The sequence below is a fragment of the Taurulus bubalis genome, assembly GCF_910589615.1.
Source record: "Taurulus bubalis genome assembly, chromosome: 1".
In the NCBI taxonomy this organism is placed as follows: Eukaryota; Metazoa; Chordata; class Actinopteri; order Perciformes; family Cottidae; genus Taurulus; species Taurulus bubalis.
Window position 1 is genome coordinate 8049373 of NC_136589.1, and position 19629 is coordinate 8069001.

At 39.8% G+C, this 19629-nt stretch overlaps 1 protein-coding gene across 1 annotated transcript; it reads left to right on the forward strand.

Moving 5' to 3' along the window:
* Positions 1–743: 743 nt before the first annotated feature.
* On the forward strand, positions 744–19313 carry begain (brain-enriched guanylate kinase-associated; the record flags this gene model as incomplete). Its single annotated transcript, XM_079218077.1, has 6 exons — positions 744–814; positions 2497–2658; positions 4582–4648; positions 12782–12889; positions 14970–15053; positions 17769–19313. The coding sequence occupies 6 exons, from the start codon at positions 744–746 to the stop codon at positions 19311–19313; spliced, it is 2037 nt and encodes a 678-aa protein (XP_079074203.1).
* Positions 19314–19629: the final 316 nt, after the last annotated feature.

Consider the following 19629-nt stretch of genomic DNA (forward strand, 5'->3'; position numbering starts at 1 on the left):
CCTTGAGATGATGGACGATGGAAATGGAAACCCACACACAATCATCATAATACTGATTTATTGAGGAATAACCTCTCTGGTTATCTGGTCAATAACTCACTATTTCATAGGCTCCTGCAGTTTGTGGCGCACATTCAATTGTTCCCAACAAGAGAGAGGTAAATGATGAAAAGGAGGCTCAACTGATAGAAATATTTTTATTTTAAATATTTTTTCTACAATCAGTGTTGGAGTTTTCTTTAGTAGTGTAACTAGTTTTGGTTATATTTAAAAAAAACATACTTGAACACGTGCACATACTTGGATGGATTGCAGAATTGTAGAGAGAAGATCTGGTGCATTTATCTTTCAATAGGAAGAGTCAAGGGTTCAGCTGGACGCGCAATAATTCAAAGTATTGCATGCTATTTAAGTTTGTTTACTGAACTTATTTAATTGAGCACCCAGCTGTGCTTCGTCATACCAAACTGGCTCATTTTCTGAATGCACCCAAACATCTCTGTTTTTGTCTGGAGTCAACAGAACTAAATGTGCTGCTAAATCTGTGGGACTTCAAAGCTGTTTTTCTCTGCTCTCTTGCCAGGGTCATCACAGATAGCCAACTCCTATCTGCCTCCCCAGGCAAGACTTAGAGCTTTCACTGTTGGTTTGTGGTTAGAGTTCAAACTTGGCTTCAACATCCAGCAGACCAGCAGAAGCACAAGCAACTATACACACATGAGAGCCGAGGCAGAGAGAAAAATATGAAAAAGATATACATTGGCAAAACTGCCCTCAAAACACAGAGAAATGGTTGCAAACATCAGAAAAGAAGGTAAGATGAGTCAGTCTGGGGAGTGTTTTTAACTCTAAACATCAGCCTCATTCATTCATTTTGACTAATGGAAATGGATTCTCATCGGGAGGTCATGACCATTAAAAAGCCATTAAAAGCATAATGTTGTATCTATTCATTCTCATCATTCATCTTTATACCTCCTGTCTTGTATCAGCTGACATCTACATCCAAGTACATCTACTGCATTTACCCAACGACAGACTTATACATCTGGACACAAATACATTGTTTATGTTTATTTAAAGTATGTTTAAATAAATATAAACTATTATAAATATACTATATATACACTAAAGACTATATATACTAAATACTATTATAATATATATATATATATATATATATATATATATATATATATATATATATATATATATATATATATATATATATATGATATAACTATCCCCCATCGGTCTGTCTAACATTTACAAAATAACTTTTGTTTTTCTTTGCAAGAGAGAGATTTAAAGACAAAATGTAAAAATGCTCCTTTTAGCAAACACATGATGAAAGTGGTATCAGTCACTACACTGCACTTTCACAAAGACATTTGCATATTTTTAGAATTTTTTATGTATTCCTTTAAAATCCTGTGCATATTTTGGCTGTTTTTGCACACGACGAGATGATTATTTACTATTCTAATGTCAGGGTCTTATTTTTGCTTGGCTACTTATTTTCAGACTTCTTCAGAACACTTGATGAAGACATGATTTTTTTTTTTTGCTTTTCAACCAAACCCATATATTAAAGGTAGTCCATCTCTCTTATTGACTCAACACAGTCTGTACGTCTTTCTGTGGATACCATATTCTCCTTCTCGCTTCCTAATTGAGGCTCTGGGCCGAGGTGCACTTGGAGGTGCACTCATTGCGCCTGCTGGTTGGCAGCATCAAACTTTTCTGTGAGCCAAAGTATCCATCAGTCTGGCAAAATGCTAAATCCCCCCAGGGCTCACACAGCCCCTGCTCGCCATCTCAAGCCTTCCACTATCCCCATCCATTCCCTTAGTCATTCCCAGTTTGTGTGTTTTCATCCCCCACACTCAAACCTCTATCAAATGACCAAAATGTTGCTCTCTGCCTGGGATGTTATTGCAGTAAATGAGGGTGGTTGTGTGAAATCAGTGCTATTGTGGCCTCTACCTCACTTTCTCTAATGCTCTCTCTGTCTTTTCTATCCTCTTTTAAAGCTCACTCGCACACAAAACTGTGGTCCATTTTTATATTTTCTTCTTCTATGAATCACCTATGGTCTGTGTCTGGGGGCAAACAATCTTTTCCTATTCTTTCAGAGGTTCAATAGGGGGTTTTGTAATGGAATTCACCAGTACACATATGGGAGCTCCTTTCCCAGCTTTGCTCCCTCCCTGTGAATGGGAAATGATTAGTATTCATTCTCCATCCATCTCCTCCCCCCCTCCCCCATTGGACTTACTGCTTTCCCCCTGCCTTGGACCTCTCTCGCTTCAAACTGAATTACACTCGAGCAGCACTTCATCCCGGAACCTCTCTCTCTCTCTCTCGCACAAACACATATGCTCTTTACTTTTCACTCTAATGGCTTTTCTCTGTCTGTGTGTGTTTTCTCCACAATAAAAGTACGCCAGTTTTGTGACTGTGTCCTCCTGTTTTTTCTCTCCGCTGCACGTTCAGCTCTTTACACGACCACAAGGAGGATCTCCGTAAGCGACTGTCGTTCACCACCCACAAACTAGAGATGGTGGAGACGGAGTTTGATTCCACTCGGCAGTACCTCGAGACAGAGCTGCGTCGGGCCCAGGAGGAACTGGAGAAATTTACAGAGAAACTACGCAGGTGTGTGAGCACATGTCCGTGACTCTGTGGGCAGCTTGCCTTTTTATGTCATGCAGAACTGTCATTTCCCCACCAGGAAGAAACCCTGCAAAGTCGTGTTGTGTCCACGAGGAAATGAAGTGATAGATGAAGAGGGTTTTTACATGCTGTAGCATGTCATTAAAAGGTAATGCCAGTGTTACTAGAGTACTAGTTACTAGAGTGCACACCTCCACCTAATGCTGACATTCAGTGCAGGAAGTAGTGTGCAACCTGGAGGGCATCCGACTATCGTGCAGGAGACCAGTGTTCATACAGACCTGTAAACAGGAAAAAAAAATAACTTCCTGTTATACAGAGTTTTGCAGAATTGTCAAGTAATGCTCATCTCGTCAGCTAATAGTTGCAACCTTTTAACTGTGTTAATTAATTTGCTATTTCTTTCAATCATTTAATTTTCAGTTTATATCGGTTACGCGCTAACTATAGACACAATTAAAATAAAGATAATAATAATAATACGTAGCACAGCATAACGACCAAATACGGACTCGGACAGAAAACTAACAAGAAAACAACACAGACCTAAATCATCATCCTCCATATTGAACCTGCTATAACAATTAAATATTAATGAATATTGTGCACTTAAATCTTCGGGGGTCCCTTGGCTATTTCTGTATCCTCAAGGTATCGGAAGCCCCAATTATCCTTCTTTCTGTGGTCTTCTGGTTACATCATTAATTCGCATTTACGTGCATGTAATGTTCTGTTTAAATACACTTTAAAGGAGCTGTATTTAACGTTCGGAACATTAATATTGCAGCAAACAACTATTGTCTATGTAAAGATAAAGAGTGACGTCTACCTGAGAAGAGAATAAAGTTGCTCCCCCTCTGTGTGTGTTGTTACCTGAGCACCTCCTTGCTTTATTGACATATACACACTTCTGTGTGTGCTCTCAGAGCATGTTCGTGACCGACTGGTTAGCTCTCTGAAGTGTAGCACCCGCCCTCCGGTTCCCTCGCAGGTAGACACTGATAGTTCTGTCAGCCCTTTCGCCGCAGTTTGCACCGTGAGCTAAAATGGTGCTAAAGAAATTTCCCAATCTGGGATCTTACACCTTTTAAACTCATCCCTGAAACTTGGAAAGCAGACGGTGTGGTCACCTGGCGGACGCGGGAACTGAGTGTGATCGTCTTAGGCTATGCACAAATTCCATCCTTTTTCGTTAGGATTGGCACAACCTAATCCCAACTCTCTTGAACTAATTGTAACCATCTGAATGATAGGCAGAGCTGGTTGAAGACGGAAAGTGGTGCATGACACACTCAGGTATTATGCTCCTCTTGAATGAGTAGCACTCAAGTTGTTTCTTATGATTGCTTGTTTTGTTTGTTGTCCATCAATCAGTGAGCCATTTTTTTCCCAGTGCCACTCTTTTATCTCCATTGAGAAACCCCTGTGCCAGCTCAAATCTCTTTCAGGTCTTTGTTTTATTATGTGTCTGTGCTTCTTGTCTCCACTGCCCACTCTCCATATCTGAGCCATAAATGCTGCTTTATCAACACTCTCTCAGGCCTGCTAGCTAATTTGAAAATGAAATACTGAACTGAGAGGTGACATGAAAAACACCGGGAACAAGTGAACAAATAGAGAGTCAAAGTCATGTTCCATTAAGTTCACTAATGGGTTGGAGGTCTGCCAAAAAGCAGTAGTGATGAGAGAATTAATAGGAGAAATACAAGACACATGTTAGTCTTTAGCTGTGGAGTCAGTGCCAAGGGTCTGCGTATGTATGTTTACTGACATTCAATCATAAAATATTAATACTATATTTATTTTATTTTCGCAGTATGAACAGTAAATACTCATGAATATAGTTTTCATGTGTTGTGGTTTGTATTAAAATCAGGCCATAATGATTATTCTCTGTTCTTGTAGGATCCAGAGTAGCTATGCAGCTCTTCAGAGGATCAACCAGGATTTGGAGGACAAGATGCACAGGACGGTAAGAGACTAGTCCTGAGGTGTCTGCAGTTTTAACCTCACATTGTCTGAAACTGTTACTCAGTCAAGTGCAAGAAAACAGTTAAGTCACACATGTTGACTGATGATCAAATACAACAATCTTGACATTACCAGATGTTTCTTTTTCTTCTTCTTTTTTTCAATTCAGCAACCTCTATCTGAAATAATCATCAAGATAATGTCATCCTCCAACATTTATTGATATATAAGCAGGTTTTATTTTGTGCTAGGAGTTCAGTTTGATTAATCCGATTCATTTTCTTTTATGAAAAACTATACCATGACATTTTTGACATACTGTACCAAGACTTTAAAATTATAATTTTCTGGCATATAATACTAAGACATTTGACAAGAAATTCGATTTTTATATGAGATGTAAGTGGCATACTATGCTATGACATTTTCATAGCATACTCCTTCACAATGATATTTTAATGACCTTTTTATGACATTTTATACTATACGGATAATGCAAGAGTGATGATATAATTTACTCTCTTTTCTCTCTTTGGTCTAAGAATAACAACTACTACTATACGCCATTTAAACTGTTTAGCAGCAGAACCTCTCATCTTTCTCAAAGCAATTACACAATCAATGTCAAAAGTAATTGTTCTTACCTGCCATGCAACCCCTGTTAGAAAACCAATACAGCTAACTGCTGTTCTGGTCGCCTCAGCAGCAGCACATCAGGCCAGGTTCCCTGAGTGGCTCCCCCCCACAGCCTCTGCTTTAGTATTGATCAGCCAGCAGAATATGAGTCGGCTTAACAGCAAGGTCCAACCTTATATTTTACAGTATCTTGATTAAAGTGTATTGTAATCTCATCAGAGGTTTGATCCATAGGGCTTGTCTGCCAGCATACACACTAATGTAAAAGGACTACGTGAAGTTGCTGTTGAACCACCAGCAAGTTGCAAGAATATTGATGGCAAGCTGATATAAAAAAGGATTTTCATGGTGCATTCTACTTTACCGTCCATTTCTACTAAAAATGTCAAAAGGTGTTCGTTCAATCATCAATCATTTGACATTTCAGGAAATGCATGCTTCACTACGATGCTAAGAATTAGATTTGAAGATTGATGTCACTCACATATTTGTAGAAATGTATTTGTATTTTCAAGTATGGACTGAGAGCCAGGAGATGACTAGCTTAGCTTAGCATTAAGGGGAAGAAATGCAACCTGCAAAAATAATCTAATGCTGTGATTAATACAGTCCTTGAACATAATACAAGACTCACACTTTTAAATGTAACTGACATAAAAAAAAAGTAATGTACCAAACGACGCACATCTACTGTACATCCTATACACGTGTTCACAATCCATAGACACTAATGGGGAAAAAGGTCTATACCATGACATTTTTACAACATACTATACCATGACATGGTAATTGATACATGTATTACTTAAGATTGAATTACAAAAATATACCACTATAGGCCATTTATAATTTGGGTGAACTGACCCTTTAAAGTGAGCACATGCAACTGTGAATAGCTATATTTTGATGTGCAGTAGATAATGGAGATTTGCTGGATGAATTCCACTGTCTACTCATGCATGGTGGTGGATCAGTGAGGCGTGAAAATTGTAATAAATCAAACAAGACATTAAAATAGTGCTGTATGTTCCAAAGAAAGCCGTTCAGAAGAGCATCTGTATAAGCAGCATTAATTAATATGATGCTCCAACGTAATATGTCTTGCTTTGTCATATCATGAATACACTGAAAGCCTAAAATGGATTATTCCTCTCATAAAGTACAAACAGATCATTGTATTCTGTAATTATTTTGAAAACTGTTGGCATTCAAAGGTACTGTCTGTCTAACAGAGAGCCTTGGTGTAGCAAATCGGTCTTCATGGCAGGAGACAGTATGTGATTTTTTTATTTTTTAGGCAGAGCTCATTGGGATTGCCATTTCTTTTGATGTCATGTCATGCAATGACATTTCAAGGGAGAAATATGTTCCTTTGTTGAAGACTGTCCAGGAAGACAGGCGGTGACAAAACCAGCTCAAATCAAACCAGACATGTAATTAAAAGTTCTGAAAGGCCCGAACTTACAAGGTCAACTTAAACAACATGAATAATACGATTATTTTCATAAAGAGCAAGTGATTAGCACCTGAAAAATAACTGACAGATGCACATTTGATGACTTTGGAGTGACTGTCTACATTTTGATCACTAGAAAGAGATTGCAGCACTAAAGAGTGCTGCAATGAAACGATACCAAATAAATGTTGCTGTCAGTGACTGATTAGTTATAGCTTGGTGCCTGTGAGACTGTTTCGTAAGAGTTCAAATTAATCTTGGAGCCTCTTCTGAAGTAGTGCTGGTGCAAGCAGGAAGGACATATTTGAATATATTTTAATAAAACTGTTAGTCAGGTATTCTTTTTTTCTGTGTTTCCCAAAATATACCATTTAGACTGCATTAGAATAGATGCAATTTGAAAGTCAGAAACTTCAAGTAATGAAACTATAATTACTACTCGTATTTCTAATTATGTAATCGGCTATTCTATATGATATAGATTTTTTTATAATATATTTATTATCTTTATTTTGTCCAAGATGTTGGACCGTAGTGATTCAGGAGCTGTCCTGGGTGCTGGCCATGGAACTGGCAGGAAATATAAGCCTCACTCAATGACTCCTCCTAATAAGGGTCATTTCCACTCCATCAGGTAGTGTCACAATAGTTGACATAACATTCAGTAAATATTGTAAAATATAAAATAAAAAAATCAGGAGATGCAGTTATCGATCATCTTAGAGATCCCTCTTAAAGCAGAAAACAGAAGCAAGCAACGGAAACATAAAGTTAGCATTAAAAAACATTAAAACTCCTAGCCAGTGGTGGAAAGTAATTAAGTACATTTAGTCAAGTACTTCCCTTAAGTGCAATTTTGAGGAACTTGTCCTTTATACTGCTATAATAACTTCAGATTCAGAACCATTTATTGCCAAGTACGTTTACACAAACAAGGAATTTGTCCTGGCGGGAGGTGCACAACAATAAACATTTAAACGATAAACATGAAACAGTGCAATTAAAAGGGAGCATGGATATTTACAATTGGGTATATTGAATATTTACAGTTGGGTTTACAGAAAATTAAAGTTATATTTTTTATTAAAAATTGAAATTAAAATAAGAATAAGTAAAGAGCACGGAATGAAGTAATTGATTGTGTGACAAGTGACAAGTGTAAAGTAAAGTGGCAAGTGTATTTAAATATGAGGTGTGGAGGGAAGTGAACGGTAGGGAAAGTCCTGGGGGTGACAGAGCCAGTCAGTGGGGGACCCGGCCTCTGTTGATGAGCCCGACTGCCGATGGGAAAAAACTGTTAGTGTGGCGTGAGGTCTTGGTCATGATGGACCTCAGCCTCCTGCCAGAGGGAAGGGACACGTACAGTTTATGACCAGGGTTAGAGGGGTCGACAACAATCTTTCTTGCCCGCTTCAGAGTCATGGAGGCAAACAAGTCCTGGAGGGACGGCAGATTACAGCCAATCACCCTCTCCGCAGAGCGGATGATGCGCTGCAGCCTGCCCTTGTCCTTGGCAGTGGCTGCGGTGTGCCAGACGGTGATAGAGGAGCAGAGGATGGACTCAATGATGGCAGATTTAGATTAGTTAACATCTAGTTTAGATTACAAAATACAATGAACAAATAAACTGTGTGCATACATGCATAGGCAAATAGATCCATAATCATGTATATCTGCCATTTATATATACCATTTATTAAATGTTTATATACTTCTTATAAATGGTAAATAGTTTTGCCGTAAATGGTTTAACTTTTTTTTATTGTTAGTTGCTATTCAAGGCATTTCCCAAAGTGGCAGCATGGTCAACCTCTGTTCTCGGTATGCAGTACATTTATCTCCAGATGTATTAATCTATTACCTGTCAAAACCATCACAATTATTTATGTGTTTATTTATGAAACACTAGAGACTCAGTCTAATCTCTGGGGGCATATGATTGGTTCTTTATGATATATGAAAGAACATTAAGATGATCAATGATATTTGATTCAGGATCAATGCATTTTAGCTGCATAGTTTATCAGGCATGAAAACTTCAGATCGCGGACATCTAAATCTAAAACAGGGAATCATGGAATATGTGCTAGTGCGATAAATAGACTGGAGGAGACGTCTGAAAATATAAAGAGAATAAGTTTGGTTCAATAAGGAGTGTGGTTGGTGAACGGAGTAGTCGTAAAAAAAAAACTGCAGAGAATATTTTTGTTTTGTTTAAAGAATGCCCAAATAATAATGGCTTCTAAATCTATGTTTTCCAATGTGAAAGGATGAATCATAGCTGGTGCTGAATGAGCAACATGCAAACCTGTTGTGTCTGTGTATGAATGTGTTGCTGTCTAAACTTCATCGAAGCCTGCAGTGCACTAATTGGTGCCTTTAACACGACAGTCATCAATTATAACTCTTCAATGAAAAGTGTGAATTACATTTGGGAGAGTATCACCGTAGTGAAACCCAACAGATGTCACGCACATAATAATTTACTCTGGATTTATCTGGAGCAGAGAAGCAGCCCGTGCAGTGAATCAGCAGCGGAGATGAAAGTAAAAAATTGTGTAAACTATTGGGACTAATTAAATAACTTGTTGTTCCCATACATTTACCAAAGATTGTATTCTTAGAGAACAATATGTTTGATTTATTGGATATATTACAGTGACTGTAGAGATGGATGGATCACCATTCATTTTGTATTCATTATTGGTCTGTTTTGTCATGAGCAGGGAATATTTTGCACATGAGAAAAGTCTATTGAGTCGTTAAAGAAAACTTCATATAATAATTTAGAGGTAACACAACTCAACGTATATTATTTTCGCTATAGTTTTCCGAGACTTTCTCTCTTGCCACCAGCGTGGCCACTGAGGTCTTGACCGACTTTATCTTGGTTTCTTTTTTTACTCACAATATTTGCTTTATATATCAATATCTGCAATATCTGCTTTATTCAGGAAGGTAGTTGTCTTTGGTGTCAGCATTACTTGGTTAGAAAATATGATTTATTTAAAGTAAATAATTTTACAGTAAGATTGTATTTACTGGAGTGGAGTTGTTCAGTAATTGCATCTCATGGGATGTCGGCATCATTCGTTGCACAGTGAAAATGCTCAATCTCCAGCAGAATACTTAAATCAAATTGGGGCGTCTAAGAAAAACAGACATTTTTCACTTTGTATATGCTTTGTATATTCAACACGTTTTGATCAATAATTGGATCTAAAAATTTTTTTTGTTATTATTGTTTTATTCCATTACATATATGCATGACACAGGAGAGAACTGGGCCATTTGTTAGCTGAGTCATGATTTAAATGTGTGTTCAAATGTCACAGTCACCTAGTTGCTGAGTAATTATGAGAAACTTACATGTTTATAGTCAAAAGACAAAAACTGATTTTCAGTGAGTCTCAGAACTACCGTGTGGTGGGAAACAATATCCCTGCACGTCTACTGGGTCAATCTCCTTTAGATCAGATAGGAAATGTATATATTAATTTTCCTAAATGCCGATACGTGTGGTAGCAACTGATAAGAACGTCTTGGTGACAGCCTGTGTATCCAACACAGGGTGACTACAGGAGATAGCAAAAGTCAGTGTGCACAGCTGTGATTCTTCCGCTGGCCATGAAGCTGTAATTAAAATTACACTTCCTGCCTCTCTCCAAAGTACAGTACAAGATAATGTTCATCATATTAGGGCTATAAAGATTGTTCATTTGTTATCCATAGACTCTGGTTCCAGTTTTGCCTTTAAACATGTGTAAGTGAAGTATCAGTTTGTAAGAAGATCGGAGAGATTACTGGATATATCAAAGTCAGCAGCAAAGGAAAAAGCTTCTGGCTTCAAAGTGGCAAATTATTGTTGAAAATGTGCAACATGGTTTTCACAGTTCTTTTGCCGTTATAGGGTACATTTTGCTGGCATTACACAAGACATTACTCCATGTTTTTCATCGAGGGATTTTAGAGATAAGAAGAAACAGATATTAAAGCTGAACCTGCTTGATGTGTTTTGGGGGGATTAATAAGCAGAAAGTCTTTTGCCTTTTACTAATATAAAAGATGCGCTATTAAATATTTTTTCATTACCAACCCATAGCCTCACAAACCTTTTTGTCTGCGAACCAGAACTCAAAGCCCACAAACCTTTGACAATTTCCCAAAAGGGTATTATTTTGTTGTAGTTTATTAAAGTATTAAGTGTCTTTTAGCTCATTGCTTTGTTTTTACTTTTTAGATTCAATCTCATCAGCGTAGTTTGGTGAGCAAAGAACATTTAGCAGCTCAAGAGACAGATATATGACTCAAATGAGATTGAATATTGGACTTGCATTCACCAGGGGGACACAAACAAGACTCCAAATGAATGACAAAACAGGTCTGCTGGGGGTGTAAATAGGCAACTAATTGCTAACAAATTAGCCATACCAATGTAATAAGGTGATAATATGTGAATTTATGTGGCCCAAAAAATACAGAATACTGTTTTAAGTAAGATGTGTATTCAAGTCAACGACTTACTTTCTGTTGGAACTAGAAGATCTGTTGCAAAAATATAGTGATTGATGCAAGGTGTAAGCTTGTCATCTGTGTGTTAACTTCATAATATTGATGTCCAATGTTGCCTTTATGACACAATAATTTCATACAAGTTGTTTTATTTTACGTCACTCTTGTTAATACGGCATGAAACATATATATTACATTACAAAACTATTATGTATATTAACAACTTAGTGAGAAATTGTCTTTGATCAAAGACAGAATGGGCAGCAAGTATCTTGACTCTAAAGTGCCCTAATGTGGTCATCTACACAATCAGCATCAGAAAACGTGAATATAAATCCAGAGTAAGTAGCTGGAGAAAGAGTACCAGGAAGCTGCGTGTCCCGACAGCTGATTAACGAGATCCTAACAGAATTTAAATATCAATGCTGCCCTATTGCATCAACGGACATGAATGGTCACCTATTAGATTGGCTCTGCACCCCTGTATTTAAAAAACAATCACCGCCATTGAGAGATTAGAAGAGTGAAGGGAAGGAGGCCAAACGAGTGCTCAGAGCTGTGCCATTTGTCAGCTGGCGCTGTGTGGCAGTTTTCACGATTATTTGTGTGTGTGTGTGTGTGTGTGTGTGTGTGTGTGTGTGTGTCTCAGAGAGAACATTGTTTTTTTATTCAACAGAAACCACTACTAGCCCCTATAGAAGCTGCAATGTTAACTGCAGCTTGCAGTGTAAAGATGTGGTACAGAACAATTAACAAACTGATGACAACGTCTGAATTTAAGTCACAGCTTTCCACTTGTCTAAAACGGAAATAGTTCATACTCTACGAACAAGAAGTTTGTACTCAATCAATCCGTCTCATTCGTGTAAATATGACTATTAGGCTGATATGGCTAAATGAGTTCACCAGAATCATGAGGGATAATCCTCAGGGTACCATGAATGTCTGTGTTAAATTACATGACAGTGTCACAGACAGTAGTCAGGATTAAAGTGGGCAGACAGAAAGACAGAAGAGCCAAAGATGACATCTCCACCATTAGACTGGGGCTGAAATGTCACTCCAGCACAGTCATTTTGCATTTCTTTGACAGTATTTACTGAAAATACAACAAGTGTTTCATTTGTCTACCCCACTCTCTACCACTTTGTTTTTCTCTCTCCTTTTATCCCCACCCCTTCTATTTGTCTATCTCCCAGAGTAATTGATATGATATGAGCACTGGCAAGTGTAATCTTCTTTTAATTAAGACCTGCTGCTGGCTCCGTCTTCAGACTGATAGTGATTTACGGCTCTCGTTCTCTCATTTTTCTTCCCCTCCTCTATCATCTTATTTTTCTTCAGTTTCTCCTCCAACTTTGGCTCTCTCATCTTTCTCTCGTTATCGCAATTCTTTGCTCTAACCTTTTACTTCCTGCCCCCCACTCATCATCTATTCGGTCAGCCTTCCTTCCCAACATCCTTTTTTTTTATGTTGCTTTGTTTTTCAATTTCTCTTCTCCCTTGTCAATTATCTCTCTTACACTGCAGTCCCAGCACCATGAAGAGGAAAAGAGAGGCCTCAGCCGGGAAATCCTCCTCCTCAACAGCCACCTCATGGATGCCAAGATCACAATCAATAAACTCAGAGAGGACAACGTGAGTACCCAGAGCTGCATCATGTAATATGAGCTGCATCTGACATCACTGTCAGCATTTTGCTCACTTGTACAAAATGAAAGTTCAATTGAAGGCATGCCCAAATCATATTCCACCTACAAGCCCACAAATTAGGCAGTAGTCTGGGGTATTAAGGGCCACATAGATTTGGGGCCCTGGGGCAGTTGCTGTAATCAGTAATCCAGTTTTTTTTAGCACCTCTTTAACTCCGACAACTCTTCAAAAAAGCTGATGGAAACTTTCTCTTGCCACATTTCCAGCCTTCTCTGAGAACTCACTATTGCTTAAAGACTCATATCCACAACATGTTTGCAACATTCTGGATATGCGTGCTTTGAGGAGCCACAGCAGATAGAGGAATTAACTCTAAGCCACTGGGTGTTTTATAATGATTATACCGAAATCAATGGGCATCCTCAGGGCTGCTAGAATTTGGAGCCGGAGCTGCAGGGAGCTGAGCTCAGGGGCATGTGGCAATCTGGTTTTCCAATGGGGGCTCCAGGTTAGGTTAGGTTTTCTCTCTTTGGTCTATGTGGCAATTTTTAGCACTTCGGGCCAGGCTGATTAGAGTCAAGGTTGATTTGGAATCAGAGGATAATTTGTCCCATAAGAGCCAGCGGCAAGGCAGGCCTTTCCTCCAGAGAACAAGCTTTGAATTTACTACTTATAACATGGGATGCATTTTTTTTTAAGACCATAAAGAGATGCAAAAACGACCACAAGGAGCTACGAAACGACCACAAAGAGAGGACAAATTACCACAAAGCGACCACAAGAACATGCATAAGTGACTAAAAAGAGACATTATCACTACAACTCAAAACAACTACAAAGAGATGCAAATCATCTGCAGCCTGCTGTAGTCATTTTGTATCTCTTTCAGTCTGGGTCTAGCTCCCTTGTTTTAGGGATAGTCCCCTAATTCGTCCATGCTTATTAAAGGCCAAATGTCCAAATGTCGCCTGCCGACAAAAATAAAAGAAATAGTGATTCAAAAAGCGGTCAGTGTTAACTGGTGAGGGAGTAGAAACTGTCAAAGAGCAGACTCTGATGTTATGGGAAGTATTGTCAGGGCTGTGTGGTGATAGAGGCTCAGGGAGGCTACAGTCCAGCAGTAACTGGCCTTCATGAGAGGATGGATTTCACAGAGGAAGGAGGGTAAAAGAAAGTGAAAACAGAACACAGTTAAACTTAGCAACTGCTGTGCCAATGGATCACCCTCGCTTTGCTCTGAAATTTAAGTAAACATTTTTTTAAAAATCATCCGTTAAAGAAAGAAAGTACAGGGATAGAGAAAAAATATTGCTGCATAGCTTCCGAAGGTTGGAATGTGCAGATAGGGGAATGCATAATACAATTAGCAAAGACTGTACTGAGCAGATATATTAAACATGAAAAAGGTTAGTATTAAGATCCTGGAATCCCCTAATGTAAAATCTAGTGAAATAATATGAAAAAATCCGAGCTGACTAATTAAACTCTACCGGCTTCAATGGAAGAATTTGTTCCTTGTATTTAACGGTTCACCAAATCAATGAATTGCCTAATCCAGTCGGCTACTTATCCCAATTGTCAAATGGAATACAAATACATTGTGTGGTATATATCGTTTGTTATCCTGTAAATGTCTTATTATTGAAAAATCCAGTCATGCCAGGCATTTTGTTTTTGTTCATACACACACACACATATATAAATATACACACACACAAACCGACAACTTGATGTACATTCCCGGGCCTTCATTCTCTACTCGCTTTCATGCATGTATACATTATATGCTGTCTGCTCACTCGCCTATGTCATGCATATCTATGCTCGCCAGGTGGCGTTGTTCTCACCGTGAACATCACAGTTGCTATAGTACCATGGTAAAAATACATTACCGCATCCTGTATCATCGCCCATAATTACAAAATAATTAAACTACTATTACAAGGCTATATTGTAAAGTGAACACACAACTCCTTTTGGTTAAAAGCTTTCTTCAACCACACTGGCTGCCAAAATTAACAAGAATGAATGTGGTGACAGAGGATAATCTTTCTGCCTCTTACAGGACGTGTACAGAAAAGACTGCAACCTGGCCGCCCAGCTGCTGCAGGGCTCCAAGTCTCACTACAGAGCACACAAGTTGTCTGAGGTGAGCTCCCCACCACTGCAGCAACGAGTACATTCAATTCTGTACTGCAATAACAATGTTTGCATACTGTGAGACTTAAACATAAGTTAAACCCATTTAAACAACTTACTTGAATTGATTTACTTGATTTATCAAATAAGACTAGATAGGATTATTAGTGTTATACTTCCTCCACAATAGCAGAAGGCTGAACACGGTTCAGAATAAGCAGCTTGATTAGGACTGTTAGCTAGCATTAAGGACACTGAGGTCCAATCCTCTGTGTTTATTATGGGAATTCAGGGCTTTTATCCAACCGGCTACAGCTCTGAGCTTGATGGATGAAACTACATCATCCATCACTGAACTGTACACAGTTTAGCTGTATATAATTAGTCTGCTAATGAACTAGTCTTAGTGCATTATTTCTGTGATGGAGAGGTTCCCAATGTTGTGCAAGTGTACCCTTTAGCCTTGGTGAGGGGTTTTCACAATAAGACAGAGGCACAGCGCTCAAAGCCTCTTCGGTGGGACTGATGAAGGTCTGCTGTCAGAAGTGCCATCTGTCTGCACCCCGGCTTTGCATAATGAATGAAAGAAAGCCTGGCCTGGCCTGAAATGACACCTGATGCACAAAAGAATAAAAGTTATACTTTTCAAAAGGGCTGAAGTACAAATACATTTACTATTTGGATATTTATATATTCATCCGATCTCATTTATGATTTTGTATAACAAATGGGACAATTCAACTTCAAAAACTTCTAAAAAGATTTTCCATATAATTCTGATTCCACTGAAATAAACACAGTGATGGACAAGAAAGCAGAATGGAGGTTATTTGTACTAGCTTATAATAACACTATGTAATTTGAGAAGAGCAGCAGCCACTGCGGCAATACGTGACAATTATGGAATAACCCTAAATCCTAAAAATATGTTGAAGCACAGAATTGTATAAAGTTAGCAAACGGACTCAGGGATGTCCGCTATACAGCAATATCTGTCTTAAGTTTTCCAACAAAAGCTATTGGTCATACAGGGCCAAGTAAAAATGTTGCAGCAAAAACCCTGAAATAAATATTACTTTATTATAATACCATGGCCAACAAGTTCTACTTCACAATACACACACAATGCTGTCCACCCTTTTACAGGCTTTCGGTTGCAAAACCGGTCACCTGGAAACACTTTTCAAACCTGTAGTTTTGCCAATAGCATTAGCTAGCTATCCCTCATCAAATAGGCTAGTGACCGTGAAATGAAGGCTAGAAATGAGTTTTGCTTTTTCAAACTTATGCGTGAACTTGAAGACACATTTTTAAAAGATCACTGCAAATTTTTGAGTTGTTCATCATCCATTGTTATTATTGTACACTACATATGTGCCTTGTGAACACATTTAATGGGCAGTAGCAGTAATTAATGGAAGACATGGAAATGTAAAACGTACTCCATTAGTAGAGTATTTTGAAGAAATAGCCTTTACAGAGTGACTTTGAATTGCTAGAATGACTAAAACAATAAGTGCCAGTTTCATCACCATTGAACCACTTATTTCCGTAAATGGAACAAGACCTGCAGACGTGTATGCTGTCATGGGATTAACACTGTGTGACTGTTAATTAAGATTTGCCTCAGATAGCAGCTAATGCTGAGCTAGCTCACACGTAGCGCACACTGTATATCATTTTGTGCTCTTCCCCCCCACCCCACAGCCTCACCTACTTTCCTCCTCCATTCCCTCTGGGAGAGGCAGTGCTAAAAATAGCTCAGACTTAAAAGATGCAGGTTATTTTAATGCCGAGGCAAGTTTCTATTTCTTAACAAAGCCAAGTCAGTATTTTATCCTTTTTTTTTTATTCCCAGCTGGAGACCCGGAGCACTAGTTTAATTTGAATCTAAGCCGTTCCCTGTGGAAATGATATGCGTTTGATGGTAGACAGAAGAAAGAGGGAAAGAGAGAGGAGGAATGAGGGCCTCTTGGTCAATGAAGGCATTGGAACAAGAGGAGAAAGATGAAAGGAGAAAGAAAGGGATGAGAAAAGAGAGAACTCATGGCAGGAACAGTTCCTACTGATCCTGACCAGCTTTAATAGGCACAAAGAAACCAGTCCGTAATTGACAGGAGCACTTTTTTCAAACATTAGCCAATCAAACAGATAATGTGTCTGTCTGCGTTTGTGAGAGTGAGACAAGGGAGGAAGAGACAGAGAGAGAGAGCGAGAGAGAGAGAGAGAGAGAAACAGATGGAAGAGAGAACAGAGAATTATTTGGAAAGGCAAAAATATTGTCAAAAAAATATGTTAAGTTTAATAATTTTCCAAACAGAAAACTATTTTGAAAAAGAAAGCAGACAAACAATTAAACACAAAAAGCTTGTGTTCAGCAATTTTCTGACAAGTTCATTAGAGGGGCCAAGAAGTGCAATTCCTCGGAGATACAAACTGGTGTGAGCTTTGAATTTGAATTACTTTCTAAACTAGAACTATAGATTAAAATCCTTGAGGAAGGACTATAAAAATACCTTCTGTGCAGACGCATGCTTAAGGAAGAGATTGAAGTTATTTCTATAAATAATTAAAAGGAAGAGCTGTTGAGAAATACATTTTTTAGAGATCATTTTTGGCTAGATTTAAAGACTGACTCTGACAAAACATAATATACAATCTATATATTTTTGTTTTTATTTCCAAGCTTCATGGAGCTTCTTTTGCCCCTTTCTTTCTGTTCTAGCTGCCGCTGGATTTCCAGGAACGCATCAGTTCCCACTTGGAGAAACATAACCGGGGTAGCGGAGCCACCATAGCAATGTGCCACTCCAATTACTCCGACGCTGTGCCCACAGCCGTAATTGCCAAGGTCCTGGCAAAGCCTGAACCTGGAAGCAGTTGCCCTGTAACACGCTCACCCAGCCCGCAGCCACAGGATGGAGACTTTCTTGCAGCAACGGGAAGCACTGATCACCTGAACCGTCGCATTTCATGTAAAACATCTGACCTGTACTGCAGCGATACAGCCCTCTACTGTCCTGAACGATGGCAAAATACAGAGCGCAGGCAAAGCGTTGACCTCCACGGCACCGGTTTGTTCCAGCTACACGCCCAGAACTCCACTGACAGCAACCCAGATGAAGAGGACCAATCTGGAAGTTTCTCCCACCATGAGCCTCCATCCTCCTTCCACCATCACGATGACTTTGGCACTGGTAGCCTCCCTGCCTCTAGTTCCTACTCTAGCTTCAGCCTTGCATCGGATGAGAAGGGAGGAGTTGTTGGTGGTGGTGGTTGTGGGCGCACTGCCAGCAGCACCTTATCCTCTTCCCACCAGGGTCTCTACATGGACTGGCGAGATGGTGGCAGTGGGGACTATGGGCGCAAAAGCATGTCCTCTTATGATAAAGACAGTCCAAGCTTCCCCAAGTCTCTCAGCATTCAGCATATGGTGGCCCCCAGGAGCCCGCAGAAGGGCAATTCAGCATCGTACACAAGGACTGCTTCATGCTTCAGTGAACCATACCATTTCAGCACCCCTCGTCTGGCCTCCTCTCACAGCATGGGGTCCACAATTGGACTGGGCCCGGCTCGAGGAGGAGCTGCGGACAGCCGAAGTGACATCCAGGTCACTGAGGACGACCTGAGCAACCGCTGGAGACAGCTCAGTGTAGAAGACATCAACACGTTCTCGTCTTCCTACCGTGACCTCACAGGGCGTGCCTCTCCGTACAGTTTCTCTGAGCGCCACTTTGCCATGGGCCCTTCCAGTAAGGCGAAGGGGTCTCTCTACAGCAGCTTCCAAGAAGGAGATGACGTCTTCCACAGCCGTGTGCTGGACCAGTGTTTTGCTGTGCGTTCCCCGTCACCCAGCCGCAGTCAGAACCCTATGGAGCATCTGAAGCAGGAGAAAACGTCTGCGCTGTATCGAGCCAAGGAGGACAGTCAGGACTCTGAGAGTAGTTTGTTCCTCTCAGGGAGCTCTAAAGAGAAGGAGACTGGTGGAGGCGCAACGGCAGCAAGCAGTGCCAAGAAGGACTACGTGAATCTGAATGCAGACAGCTCTCCTGAGTCCTTACACCAAAGCTCCCTGGAAGCCTCAAGTCTTCAACACTACCCCAGCCCCAGGCCGAGGGTTCGGCCTCGCCCGAGCTCCAGCTCCGCTCTCAGTGTTGGCCCCGCACTCCCAAAGAAGTCCTCTCCAAGATACCAAAAATTTGGCAGCACGGGATTGACGAGGAAGGACAGTTTGACCAAGGCACAGCTCTACGGGACGCTGCTGAACTGAGCAGAGAGAGCTTTTCATTTTATGCATGATGACGATGATGATGAACTTACTGTACTGTTCTGTACCGTATGTCTCAAAAGATCCCTTCACCAAACACATACAGTACGTGGTGTGATTGGGTATTAAGCCGTTGTTGTTTTATGTATCTTTTAGTCAAGGCACGTTTCTTGCAGTCTGCAACACTTTTTCTATTGTGTGTCATGATATGGTGTAGCTACCTGACACCAGCGATTCTGTATGTTATTGTTTGATGATTATTAGAGCTAGTGGGACCGGGGGGAAAACTACAAAACAGACCGAGCTACATGAACATACT